The 12,397-nt window shown below is 48.6% G+C and overlaps 1 protein-coding gene across 4 annotated transcripts in view; it reads left to right on the top strand.

The window, feature by feature from the left end:
- The window catches only part of EIF5B (eukaryotic translation initiation factor 5B), a 115,903-nt gene that overhangs the window by 60,858 nt on the left and 42,648 nt on the right, over positions 1–12,397 (top strand). For 2 of the 4 annotated variants that reach the window (XM_040425097.1, XM_040425095.1), the window contains 3 exons: positions 2,974–3,033; positions 6,466–6,761; positions 10,743–10,850. In XM_040425097.1, the coding sequence (XP_040281031.1) occupies positions 2,974–3,033; positions 6,466–6,761; positions 10,743–10,850 (464 nt within the window). Of the gene's footprint in view, positions 1–2,973; positions 3,034–6,462; positions 6,762–10,742; positions 10,851–12,397 lie in introns of all 4 variants that reach the window. The other 2 variants (XM_040425096.1, XM_040425094.1) reach the window with 1 other exon arrangement.

The raw sequence follows: 12,397 nt of genomic DNA, 5'->3' as shown, positions 1-12,397 counted from the left end.
TTGGTGTTACCGCTCACTCCACTAGAGCGGTCGGGGCTTCCTGGGCTCAGAGAAATCGGGCTTCTTCGGAGCAGATTTGCAAGGCGGCCACTTGGTCCTCCTTGCACACCTTCACCAAGTTCTACAGGGTGCATACTCATGCGTCGGCTGACGCTGCTTTAGGCCGTCTGGTGTTGCAGGCGGCAGTTGATTGATGCCTCTGGTGTTGGTTGAGTTTGTTCTGGTCCCTCCCTTCTGGGACTGCTCTGGAACGTCCCATGGTTTCCTGTGTCCCCCAAGGAATATGGGCGAGAAAAGGAGACTTTTGTATTACTTACCAGTAAAGTCTCTTTCTCGCTCTTCCTTGGGGGACACAGCACCCGCCCTTCATTGGGTTACAGTTGTGGTTCCGGCTTGGTTGCCCCCGTTGGGGCTCGACCGTTCTTTTTCCGGTTGGTGGTTATCTTTCACTACTTGGACACGCAACTGGCAGTCTCTTCTCCAGGCTGAAGGGTATAGCTGATGGAGGAGGGGCTTACAGCTTTCGCTTAGTGTCACGCCTCCTAGGGAGCAGAGCTATACCCATGGTTTCCTGTGTCCCCCAAGGAAGAGCGAGAAAGAGACTTTACTGGTAAGTAATACAAAAGTCTCCTTTTTGCAGAGCAGAATGTTTCATCAGATCTCCCTTCCCCTGAGTGCGCAGGCGCCCACAAATCATCAGTTGCAGTTCAGCTCTACTATGTGGTGACCTCGGTATCCAGCACGGTGACCTCGGTATCCAGCACTCAGCTCTGCGGTAAGGATGAACTGCAACTGATGATTTGTGCGCGCGTGCGCACTCAGGGGTAGGGAGATCTGATGAAACATTTTGCGCTGCAAAATCTCTATACCCCTAAGTGCGCATGCGCGGTGTACGAAGTACTTCTATTGCGGCACTGCAATAATTCTTTGCTAAGCCGGTGGATGTGCGCTTGTGCAGCGCTGCGCACACCCTCCTCCAGCTGATTCCTGTGCGGCTGCGTCACTTCCGGTGCGGCCGCGTCACTTCCGTTTATAGACTTTTCGCAAGGTATAGAGATCTGGCAGAACACCGGATCACACTGCTGCAAGTGTGAAAGTAGCCTAAGCGATTTTAGAAAAAGGCCAACCTCTTCAGGTCATCACTGGACTGACCCGCAGTTGAAGGGGATATCCTGTGAATCTAATAAAAATGTGTAGTAATGCACACTGTTATTTTACTTATATTAATGCAAGAATGTACCCTGCAGTGTAATTTTCACCTTTTTTTTTTTTTTTTTCATCTATTCACTTTATCTGGAGGACTTGCTTTCCTTTCTGTTGACAGCAGCAGCCCCTCATACATTTTTCCTTCTCCACTTTCTAGAGTGGAAATATAGCTATTTACAGTGCCTTGAAAAAGTATTCATGCCCTTTGAACTTTTCACATTTTTTCACGTTACACCCACAGTTCTTGAGCTGTCCGCTTCTGTGCAGCCATTCCACAAATGATAGAACATGTCCTATACTTGTCCATTTTATGGACAAGAATAGGCATTTTTATGTTGGGGACAGAGAAAAGTGCAGGATGCACAAAGCTGGTACCCGTATTTTGCAGAGCCGTGGTTTGCGGACCACAATACGGCAATTAGGGGTGGGCGATATGGCCTAAAATCTATATTGCGATATAATTTTAAGCATATGCGATATATATCGTGATATATTGTTTTCTATATTGGGGGGGGGGGGGGGGGGTTTAAATTTTTTTTTTTTATTTAATAACCATTAGCCTCCTTAAGGGCTAGAACCCTTGTCATATTCACCCTAATAGAGCTCTATTAGGGTGACTAGGACTTTACACTCTCCCTGCTGCCCTGTGCTTTGTGCACACAACAGCAGGGAGCCCTCCAGGCTCTGATGTGCCCCCTCCAGGCTCTGATGTGCCCCCTCCAGGCTCTGATGTGCCCCCTCCAGGCTCTGATGTGCCCCCTCCAGCCTCTGATGTGCCCCCTCCAGCCTCTGATGTGCCCCCTCCAGCCTCTGATGTGCCCCCTCCAGCCTCTGATGTGCCCCCTCCAGCCTCTGATGTGCCCCCTCCAGCCTCTGATGTGCCCCCTCCAGCCTCGGTTACCATGGCAGCAAGGACGCTACTAAAGTCCTGGCTGCGATGGTATGTTAGTGAGCAGCATTATACTCGCGTGCGCCGTGGCCGCCGGGCGCTCCTTCTCATAGGTCTGTGCGGCGCATTGCTAATGCTTATAGCATTAGCAATCCGCCGCACAGACAGAAGGAGGAGCGCCCGGCGGCCACGGCGCACATGAGTATAATGCTGCTCACTAACATACCATCGCAGCCAGGACTTCAGTAGCGTCCTGGCTGCCATGGTAACCGATCGGAGCCCCAGCATTACACTGCTGGGACTCCGATCGGAACTGCCCACTGCCACCAATGATGGGGGGAGGAGGGGGACCCTGTGGGATATGGCCGGCACATTCATTGGTGGTGCAGTGGCCACAGTCCCTCCCCTCCTCCTCCTACTCTGTCCTCATTGGTGTTCAGCGGCAGCCGCGCACAGTGGGGAGGGAGGAACTCTCTCCTTCTTCACTGTGTCGGCTCATCAGGAGAAAATGGTGCGCGCCGAGAGCGCGATCATATCGCGGTCCGGCGATATGGCGAAAATCCATATCGTGGCCCAAATTTATATTGCCTATACCGCCCAGCCCTAACGGCAATGGTCGTGTACATGAAGCCTAATTTGTATAGTAGCATTAAATGGCCAGGTTGCTCCGTACTGTGATTTTCAGTAATGTAGGACGCAAAGGATTTTGAAAAAGAATCCGTTGGCTACAAATGTCTTTGAGATCGGCTTCCTGTCTGCAGTTTAGCGCTTTGAAACTTGGACTGTGGGCTGCCAGTATATTGGAGTGGTTCAAGGTAGAAGAGGTAGGAGTGAGTATGTTGTCATGACTCCAACTAATTTCTAAACCTCTTTTTTAGAAAATGAAGATGATGTTGGTGTAGAAGACTGGGAGGCCAGAATCAGCGATGAAGAGAATGGTCTGTAGATTTTATTCATTTTGTTTCCATCTTTTAACATGTAATTTTAATGTGAGAAGGCCATGAAGCATCGGTGCATTCGCATACAGTTGATCGTCAGGAGTCCTGGGTGTCAGACCCCCACGATCAGATACTGATGACCTATCGAGAGGATATCTCAGCAGATTTGTACCTGTGAAACTAGCGGACCTGTTGCATGTGCAGTTGGCAGCTGACGGCATCTGTTGCCTGCATTGCTGAGAAAACTGATGTTTTAATATATGCAAATAAGCCTCTAGGAGCAATGGGGGCATTGCCATTACTACAGGCTCTGGTTTTCTGAAACTGTTGTGCCCTCTGCACTTTGACAGAGACAGACAGTAAAATCATTAAAAAGCCTGGCCCTGTCAAAGTGGGCACGGGTAGAGAGGGCACAGGTAGTTGCGTACTTACACGTCCCCATTGCTCCGGCGCATTAGCGCTTCCTCCGCTTTGCGGTAGGGCCCCACCACTACCAGTTCGTCTCCCTTCGGCTTGGCAATGGCACCGAGAGTCTTCACGAAAGTGCTTGCCCTTCTTCATTCCAGGGGCATCATCCTCATTACCTATCTGGACGACATCCTGGTCAAAGCAGCGACCTTCGGTCAGAACGAGGACAGTCTACGTATCACTCTGGATACCCTGGCACGCTTTGGCTGGCTGGTGAACTTCCAGAAGTCTTCCCTACGTCCCACCAGGTGGATCACTTTCCTTGGTATGGTCCTCGACACGAACGCAGAGTTAGTTCGCCTCCCTCTGGACAAGCGGCTAGCCCTTCTGCGGTCGGTCCATCTTCTCCTTTGGCGCAGGTACCCATCGATCCAATTTTGCATGCGAGGTCTTTGGAGCAATGGTCGCTTCCTTCGAGGCAGTTCCGTTTGCACAATTTCACACCCGTTCCCTTCAACGGGCATTCTTGTCGTCTTGGGACAAGTCACCGGAGTCCTTGGACCGTCACATCGACCTTTCCCCAAGGGTGCGTTCGACACTCAGGTGGTGGCTCTCGGCCCTAACTTTGGAGTCGGGGAAATCCTTTCTCCTGGTCTCATGGACGCCCATTACCACCGATGCCAGTCTTCAGGGTTGGGGCGGAGTTTTCCCGCCCCGGACAGTCCAAGGCGTATGGTCTCAGTTGGAATCCAAACTGCCCATCAACATCCTAGAGCTCTGGGCCAATCATCTATCCCTTCTCCATTGGACACCTTTCTTGAGGGGTCGGCCAATTTGGATCCAGTCAGACACCGCCACGGCGGTGGCTTACATCAACCATCAAGGGGGAACCCGCAGTCAAGCGGTGATGGAGCAGTCGGCCAAAATACTGCAGTTGGAGGAGACTCGTGTACCAGCTCTATTGGCGGTCTACCTTCCGGGAGTGGAGAATTGGACGGCAGATTTTCTAAGGTGGACGACCATGGACTCGGGAGAGTGGTCTCTGAACCTGGAGGTGGACCTGATGGCATCCAGACTCAACCACAAACTTCCCACTACCTTCTCTCTAACAAGAGATCCCCGGGCGTGCACCATAGACGCACTGGTGGCACCATGGGACGGGTTTGCTCTACTGTACGTATTCCCTCCTCTTCCCCTCCTGCCCCGAGTCCTGCGCAGAATCAGGATGGAGGGCATCCAAACGATTCTCATCGCTCCGGACTGGCCCCGTCGCGTGTGGTACACTGATATAATCCTCCTTCTAGGAGACACGCCGTGGCCTCTTCTGCTCAGAGTCTATCTTCTCTCTCAGGGACCTGTCTTCCCCCAGCATTTAGAGTCACTACGTTTGACAGCGTGGCTGTTGAAACCGCCATTCTGAAGGAGCGAGGTTTCCCTGACAAGGTCATCCACACCATGATTAGGGCCAGAAAACCAGCGTCATCCAAAATGTATTATAGAACTTGGAGGTCTTTTTTGCGCGGAACTTAGCCTCCCTCCACTGCGCTTCTCACTTTCCTATCCTTTCCTTTCTGCAATCGGGTCTGGATTTGGGTCTTGCTCTTAGTTTCTTAAAGGGACAGGTGTCGGCGCTGTAATTTTTTTTTCCAGTGTCCTTTAGCAGAACAGGCCCCGGTTAAGACCTTTCTAAAAGGGGGTTGCTCACACCGTCCCTCCGTATCACCCCCCATTGCCCTCTTGGGACTTGAACCTTGTCCTTGGTTCCCTCCAATCTGCTCCTTTTGAGCCTCTAGATGCAGTTTCCCTCTGTCTTCTTCCCTGGAAGGTTGCATTCCTGGTGGCAATCATATCCATCAGGCGCGTTTCAGAAATGGCGGCGCTTTTTTCTAAGGAACCCTTTCTTATTCTGCACCAGGATAAGGCAGTTTTCCGCCCGGTACCTTCTTTTCAGCCGAAAGTAGTCTCTGCCTTCCATGTGAACGAAGACATTGTTCTCCCTTCGTTCTGCCCCTCTCCCTCACATCCTACGGGACAAGCTCTCAATCAGCTGGATGTGGTTTGGGCTCTGAGGATTTACTTACCCATTTCTAGTTCGTTCCGCCGTACAGACTGTTTGTTGTTCCTGAAGGTCCTAGCAAAGGCTTGGCAGTCTCCAAGGTGACGATTGCAAGGTGGATTCGTTTGGCAATTGCTGAGGCATACCGCTCCTGGGGCAAGGCACCGCCCCTCGGTATCACGGCCTACTCGACCAGGGAGGTGGGCGCTTCTTGGGCTCGTTTCCACCATGCTTCCGCTTCACAGCTGTGTAAGGCAGCGACTTGGTCTTCCTTGAACACGTTCACCAAGTTTTAGCAGGTGCATACTTTTGCATCAGCGGACGCTGCTCTAGGCCGCAAGGCAGCAGTGTCTTAAGCTTCTGCGAGGACGTTTTCCATGGGCGTGTGGTTCTTCCCTCCCGTGGACTGCTTTGGAACGTCCCACGGTCCTGTGTCCCCCAATGATACGAGCAAGAAAACAGATTTTACAGGCGAGTACACAAAAATCTTATTTCTCGCTTAGCTCATTGGGGGACACAGCTCCCACCCATTGATTTCTATTACTGCCGCAGGTGATAGGGGTTGGTTTGCCGGTAGGGTCTTTAGTTCTGGTTCGGTCCTACTGGCATTAGTTGGGTTATGGTTTTTTTCCCTGTATGTATTTCTCCTACTGTTTGGGCACAAACTGATATACTCTCTCCGGGCTTGAGGGGGTATAGCCGGCAGAGAAGAAGCTAACACTTCTCACCCTAGTGTCGCCTCCTAGTGGCAGCAGCAGCTATACCCCACTGTCCTGTGTCCCCCAATGAACTAAGCGAAAAATAGATTTTACAGTCCACAAAAATCTAATTTTTCTCTGCAATACGGGTACATATAAACAGGCAACAGGTCAGCCAGTTTCATAGGTACAAATCTGCTGACAGATGGCTTTTAAATGTTCAGATGTCTTCTCTGTCCAATGTAAAACGAGTTTATGTTCCATCAACAGATACAAAAACTGTTCACATAGAGGTTCAGGAGAAAAATGAACAGGACGAGGATGAAGATGAGGATGATGAAGATGACGCAGAAAGTGAGGAAGAGGAGGATGACGAAGGGGATAGCAGTGAGGATGAAAAATCTGCAGAAGAGAAACCTGGAAAGCCATCAGAGTCTCATTCCACTGTATCCAAACCAACTGAGAAAAAGCCTATTGTAGAGCAGAGCTCAGAGTCTGAATCTGACTCTGATGATGATCGCACCAAAGAGGAACAGGCCTATGATAAAGCAAAGAGGCGAATAGAGGTATTCCATTGCATTTACATTGAATTGATACACCTAGTAATACTGTCTTCCGTGTGAATGCAGTTTACTTGTTGAATTGAGAGATCCCTCTTTTTCAGTCTTTTTATTGAAAAGAGAACCTGTGAGGACATTACCACAGTAAAAGGGAACAAATAGTGCATCACCCTAAAACATGGGGTGAAGTGTATAAACACATTGGACTTGTGTGCATGGGACAGCAAAAATGTATAGACCTTAGCGTTAAACCTTAGGGGTGTTCTCCAATCTCTGTCATTGAAATTATCTGATGCCCAGGTAGAATTCATATCCAGCTGACAATGGTGGAGAATAAAGTATTCTCATTAGGGCTGCAGCTAACGATTATTTGAATAATCGATTAGTTGTCGATAATTTCATCGATTAATCGGGAAAAAACACCAAAATGACAAAAAAGGGGGTTTATATGATTTTACTTGAAAAATTATGTTTAAAGGCCATATTAAAAAAAATTAGGAATGGCACTGTTATGGGGGATCTGTGGATGGCACGGTTATGGAGGGGTTCTGTGGATGGCACGGTTATGGAGGGGTTCTGTGGATGGCACTGTTATGGAGGGGTTCTGTGGATGGCACTGTTATGGAGGGGTTCTGTGGATGGCACTGTTATGGAGGGGTTCTGTGGATGGCACTGTTATGGACGTGTTCTGTGGATGGCACTGTTATGGACGGGTTCTGTGGATGGCACTGTTATGGACGGGTTCTGTGGATGGCACTGTTATGGAGGGGTTCTGTGGATGGCACTGTTATGGAGGGGTTCTGTGGATGGCACTGTTATGGAGGGGTTCTGTGGATGGCACTGTTATGGAGGGGTTCTGTGGATGGCACTGTTATGGAGGGGTTCTGTGGATGGCACTGTTATGGAGGGGTTCTGTGGATGGCACTGTTATGGAGGGGTTCTGTGGACGGCACTGTTATGGAGGGGTTCTGTGGACGGCACTGTTATGGGCGGGGGACCTGTGGACGGCACTGTTATGGGCGGGGGACCTGTGGACGGCACTGTTATGGGCGGGGGACCTGTGGACGGCACTGTTATGGGCGGGGGACCTGTGGACGGCACTGTTATGGGCGGGGGACCTGTGGACGGCACTGTTATGGGCGGGGGACCTGTGGACGGCACTGTTATGGGCGGGGGACCTGTGGACGGCACTGTTATGGGCGGGGGACCTGTGGATGGCACTGTTATGGGCGGGGGACCTGTGGATGGCACTGTTATGGGCGGGGGACCTGTGGATGGCACTATATAGCATCTTATGCTATATGTGTCATCCACAGATCTCCCCCATAGCAGTGTCATACACAGATCCCCCTCCCCATAACAGTGTCATACACAGATCCCCCTCCCCATAACAGCCCTGGCCCCTCCGCTCACAGCAGTATTCCTTAACCGGCAGTAACTTTTACTTTAAATCAGCGCATCTTCTTTTACCTAACAATGAAGCTCCAGTAACAGGCAGAGCGGACGGTGGCGTAACGTCCCTTACTCACGTGACTCGCCTGCTCCACCTACTTTATGAATAAAGCAGGCGGAGCTTGCGCGTCACGTGAGTAAGTGACGTTACGCCGCCGCCCGCTCTGCCTGTTACTGGAGCTTCATTGTAAGGTAATAAAGATGCGGTGATCTAAAGTTCAGAACCCGCAGGCATAGCGCCTGACACGCGCTCCCGCCCGCATAGCAACGAATCGGCCGATTATTTGATAACTGGATTCGTTGACAACGAATCCCATTATCGAATATTATCGATAACGTCGATTAATCGTTGCAGCCCTAATTCTCATGTTTTCAAAGTACTGGATCCAGGGAGGCCATTTTTTCTTTTTTAACATATCAACCTCATCTTGGAGAATGCTAAAAAGTTACTACCGTAATTCACCATAATCCACAACCACTTCATTTTCAAATAAGGAGTTTTCCATGTCTCTGATGATATGACTCTAGTGGCCCAAAGCATAAGAGATTCATCTTTGAGTGTTAAACAGCAATAAAGAATAAATGAGATGACATTTCCTTAGGGGTAAATTCCAGCCTCCATGACAGAATCCATGCCGACCAGCGTGCCTTCACAGTGGTGCTCTGTCCGTTAAATGCCAATAAGATTCACCAAGAAGAGGTATAAAGGACGGCACTCGCCAAATGCTGAAAATCTTACTTTATTTCATGAAAAAGGCTTACACAGGCTCTGGGTGTAGTACGCTACACAAGCAAGGCAGCGACTATTTTACATCAGGCAAAAAACAAGATGGCTGCACACCGTTATATATACAAACAATAGAGCTAAGAAATGGGTGTCATTCTAGATAAAAGTGGTACAATACCGACTCTAAATGAGTAATAGAAGGTCTTAGCGCACATACGTGTCGGGCCCATCTACCAGGCGTCAAGGTGGCTTCCGCAGATGGGTGCCTATCACTAAATATACTGCCTCACTTTGGACTTAAGCCTACAATATTCAGGGCAGTGTAGAGACCAGCTACATACGTACTCTGCTCAGAAGTCCCAGGTAGATGGGCGTGTTCAGTCTAAAAGAGGTGCTACCCTCAATATATTGCAAGAAAATTTAGACTAGAACCTTCAGAATCACAGGTGCATATCCATGAAGCAAACATAATTACAAAAAACAAGATGGCTGCAGATGGCTGTATATAGAACGGTGTGCAGCCATTTAGTTTTTTGTAATGTTTGCTTCATGCATATGCACCTGTGATTCTGAAGGTTCTAGTCTATTTTACATCAGGCCTATGAGGAAGCGTATCGATAAGAAACGTCCGTTGCCTTGTATGTGTAGCGTACTGCACTTGGAACCTGTGTATGCCTGTCACCTCCAAAAGTGACAGAAAACTGCCAGCATTACCTTATAGCAGCCCCCAGTCTGTTATTGATCATGTGTGTGAGCCAGAAATTCGATAATCCATTCTTGAGAAAAACACTTTTTTAATCTCCATGAGCGTTCTGTTTCCTGTGAGCTTGAAGTCAAGGGGGCAGCGGCCTCCTTGCTTCAAGTCAAGCAAATCCCGCCTCTAACCCGTCCCCTCTTGACTGTGATTTACATATTTTCTATTCCTTGGGATCGCGCAAGTCTGGCGCTGTCTCGGGCTCCCGCATTCAGCTGGGCATAATTTTCTGACTGCGCATGCGCTGGCTAGATTCGCGTGCACGCGCCGGCAAGAATCAGCGTGCACACTCGCGCCGGTGAGATATATTCACAGCGCAAGAGTGATTGCTGGCTGCAGGAGAACTCAAGCCAGTGATCACGCTCGCGCTGTGAATATACCTCGCCGGCGCGAGCGTGTACGCTGATTCTTGCCGGCGCACTCGCAGTGAAAAGATTATCCCCGGCTGACTGCGGGAGCCCGAGGCGGGATCGTGCAGTTACAAGGGGCGCACCGCGCAGGCGCCAGACTTGCGCGATCTGAAGGAACAGAAAATATGTAAATCGCAGTCAAGAGGGGACGGGTAAGAGGCGGGATTTGCTTGACTTGAAGCAAGGAAGCCGCTGCCCCCTTGACTTCAAGATCACAGGAAACAAAGCGCTCATGGAGATTAAAAATGCGTTAAGTATGGATTTTCGAATTTCTAGCTCACACATATGATCAATAACAGACTGGGGGCTGCTATAAGGTAATGCTGGCAGTTTTTATATCACTTTTGGAGGTGACAGGTTCCCTTTAAGGAGATAAAGGAAGATTTTTCTGGATTTGGCGAGTCCATCCTTTATACCTCTTCTTGGTTATTTATTTTTGTGTGTTTGGGGTTTTTGGTGATAGGTTTATCACCACTATAGGTTCTTTCCAGGGAGAATTCCTTGTGGTTTCTATACCATTTCTTTTTCTTTCCATTTGCACACTGGTTTAAACCATTTACAAAAATAAAGCTATATTTTTCAGTTGGATTAATAAATCTTATATAGCACAGGGTTTTCTAAGGCAATGTTATCCTTTTTTTTAGAAACGACGTTTGGACAACCAGAAAACCATTAACACACAAGTTCTTCGGGCACCAGTTATTTGTGTCCTCGGACATGTCGACACCGGAAAGACAAAAATCCTTGACAAGGTAAGTTATTCTTCTTCATTCTTGCTCTGAAGTTTACCAGGGATATTTACTTTTACAGTACATCTCATTGTGGCTCTGAGAGATGAAATCAGGAGATTGCCACTCCTATCATCAAGGTAACTGTATGATGCTGGAAGCCTTCCAGTGTGTACAGCACTGCAGTAGTGAATTTATGCATCTTGCATCTCCACTACGCAGTAGCCACACTAACTCTTAGTGAGCAGGGGTCACAGCACCAAGTTTTTAATGATGGGACAGGGAGCCATATCAGTTGAAGTAGTGAGGTTTCAGAATGTAGCATTCTGTCAGAGATATAAAAAATGTATATATTTTTATTTTTTTTTGTTCTGTGTAATCCTAAAAAAAAATGTAATAAATTTAAATGGGACCTGTCATCAGATCAGCGCTATGTAACTAATTATGTGCTGCTGCTGCTGCTCTTATCATACTTTTTCCATCCTTAAATGTTGCTGGTTTCTAATCACTGCTATTTTGAAGAAATCGGCTTGAAGAAATCGGTACCTGACATGCCCGAACTCTGATTGCTGAGTCACGAAGCTGCTGTGGTAAGCCCACCCATCTAGTTCTGATTGATATGCGTCCATGTCAGTCAGAGCTGGATGGACGGACTTATAGCAGCAACTCTTAGTCTACTTTCACACTGGCATTTTGGTTTCCGTTTGTGAGATCCGTTCAGGGTTCTCACAAGCGGTCCCAAACGGATCAGTTTTGCCCTAATGCATTCTGAATGGATAAGGATCAGTTTGCCTCCGTTCCGCCTCCATTCCGCTCTGGAGGCTGACACCAAAACATTGCTTGCAGCGTTTTGGTGTCCGTCTGACGATGCGGAGGCAAATGGATCCGTCCTGACATACAATGTGGGACGGATCCGTTTTTACTGACACAATATGGCACAATAGAAAACGGATCCGTCCACCATTGACTTTCAATGGTGTTCAAGACTGATCTGTTTTGGCTATGTTACAGATAATACAAACGGATCCGTTGTGAACGGATGCATGCGGTTGTATTATCTGAACGGAAGCGTTTGTGCAGATCCATGACGGATCCGCACCAAACGCGAATGTGAAAGTAGCCTAAGACTCAGCTGCTGATTAGAAACTAGCAACAATTAGGGATATGTACAGAACAATGAGAGCAGCCGCAGCATGTAATTAGTTATAGTGCCCATCTGATGACAGGTTTCCTTTAATTTAGGACTGGGTATCAGAAATTAGATCAGCAGGCAGCATGATCCTAAAGGGCTTTTCCAGGATTTTAATATTGGTGGCCTATTCTAAGAATAGGTAACCAATATTTGATTGCCAAGGGTCAGACACCCCGCACCTCCAACTATCAGCTTTTCTGCAGTAGCGCTGGTAGTCAGCACCAAACTACACCGCTCTGTCCATTGTGTGGTAGACAGAGCTGGTTACTGCAGCACTGCTCCCATTCACTGTACAATAGACAGAGCTGTGTAGTTCCGACACAACTGCAGTACAGCTGATGGGTGGGGGTGCAAGGTATCAAACCCCCACTGATCAGAT

Source organism: Bufo bufo, chromosome 3, assembly GCF_905171765.1.
Source record: "Bufo bufo chromosome 3, aBufBuf1.1, whole genome shotgun sequence".
Taxonomy (NCBI): Eukaryota; Metazoa; Chordata; class Amphibia; order Anura; family Bufonidae; genus Bufo; species Bufo bufo.
This window is presented reverse-complemented; position numbering and strand designations above follow the sequence as displayed.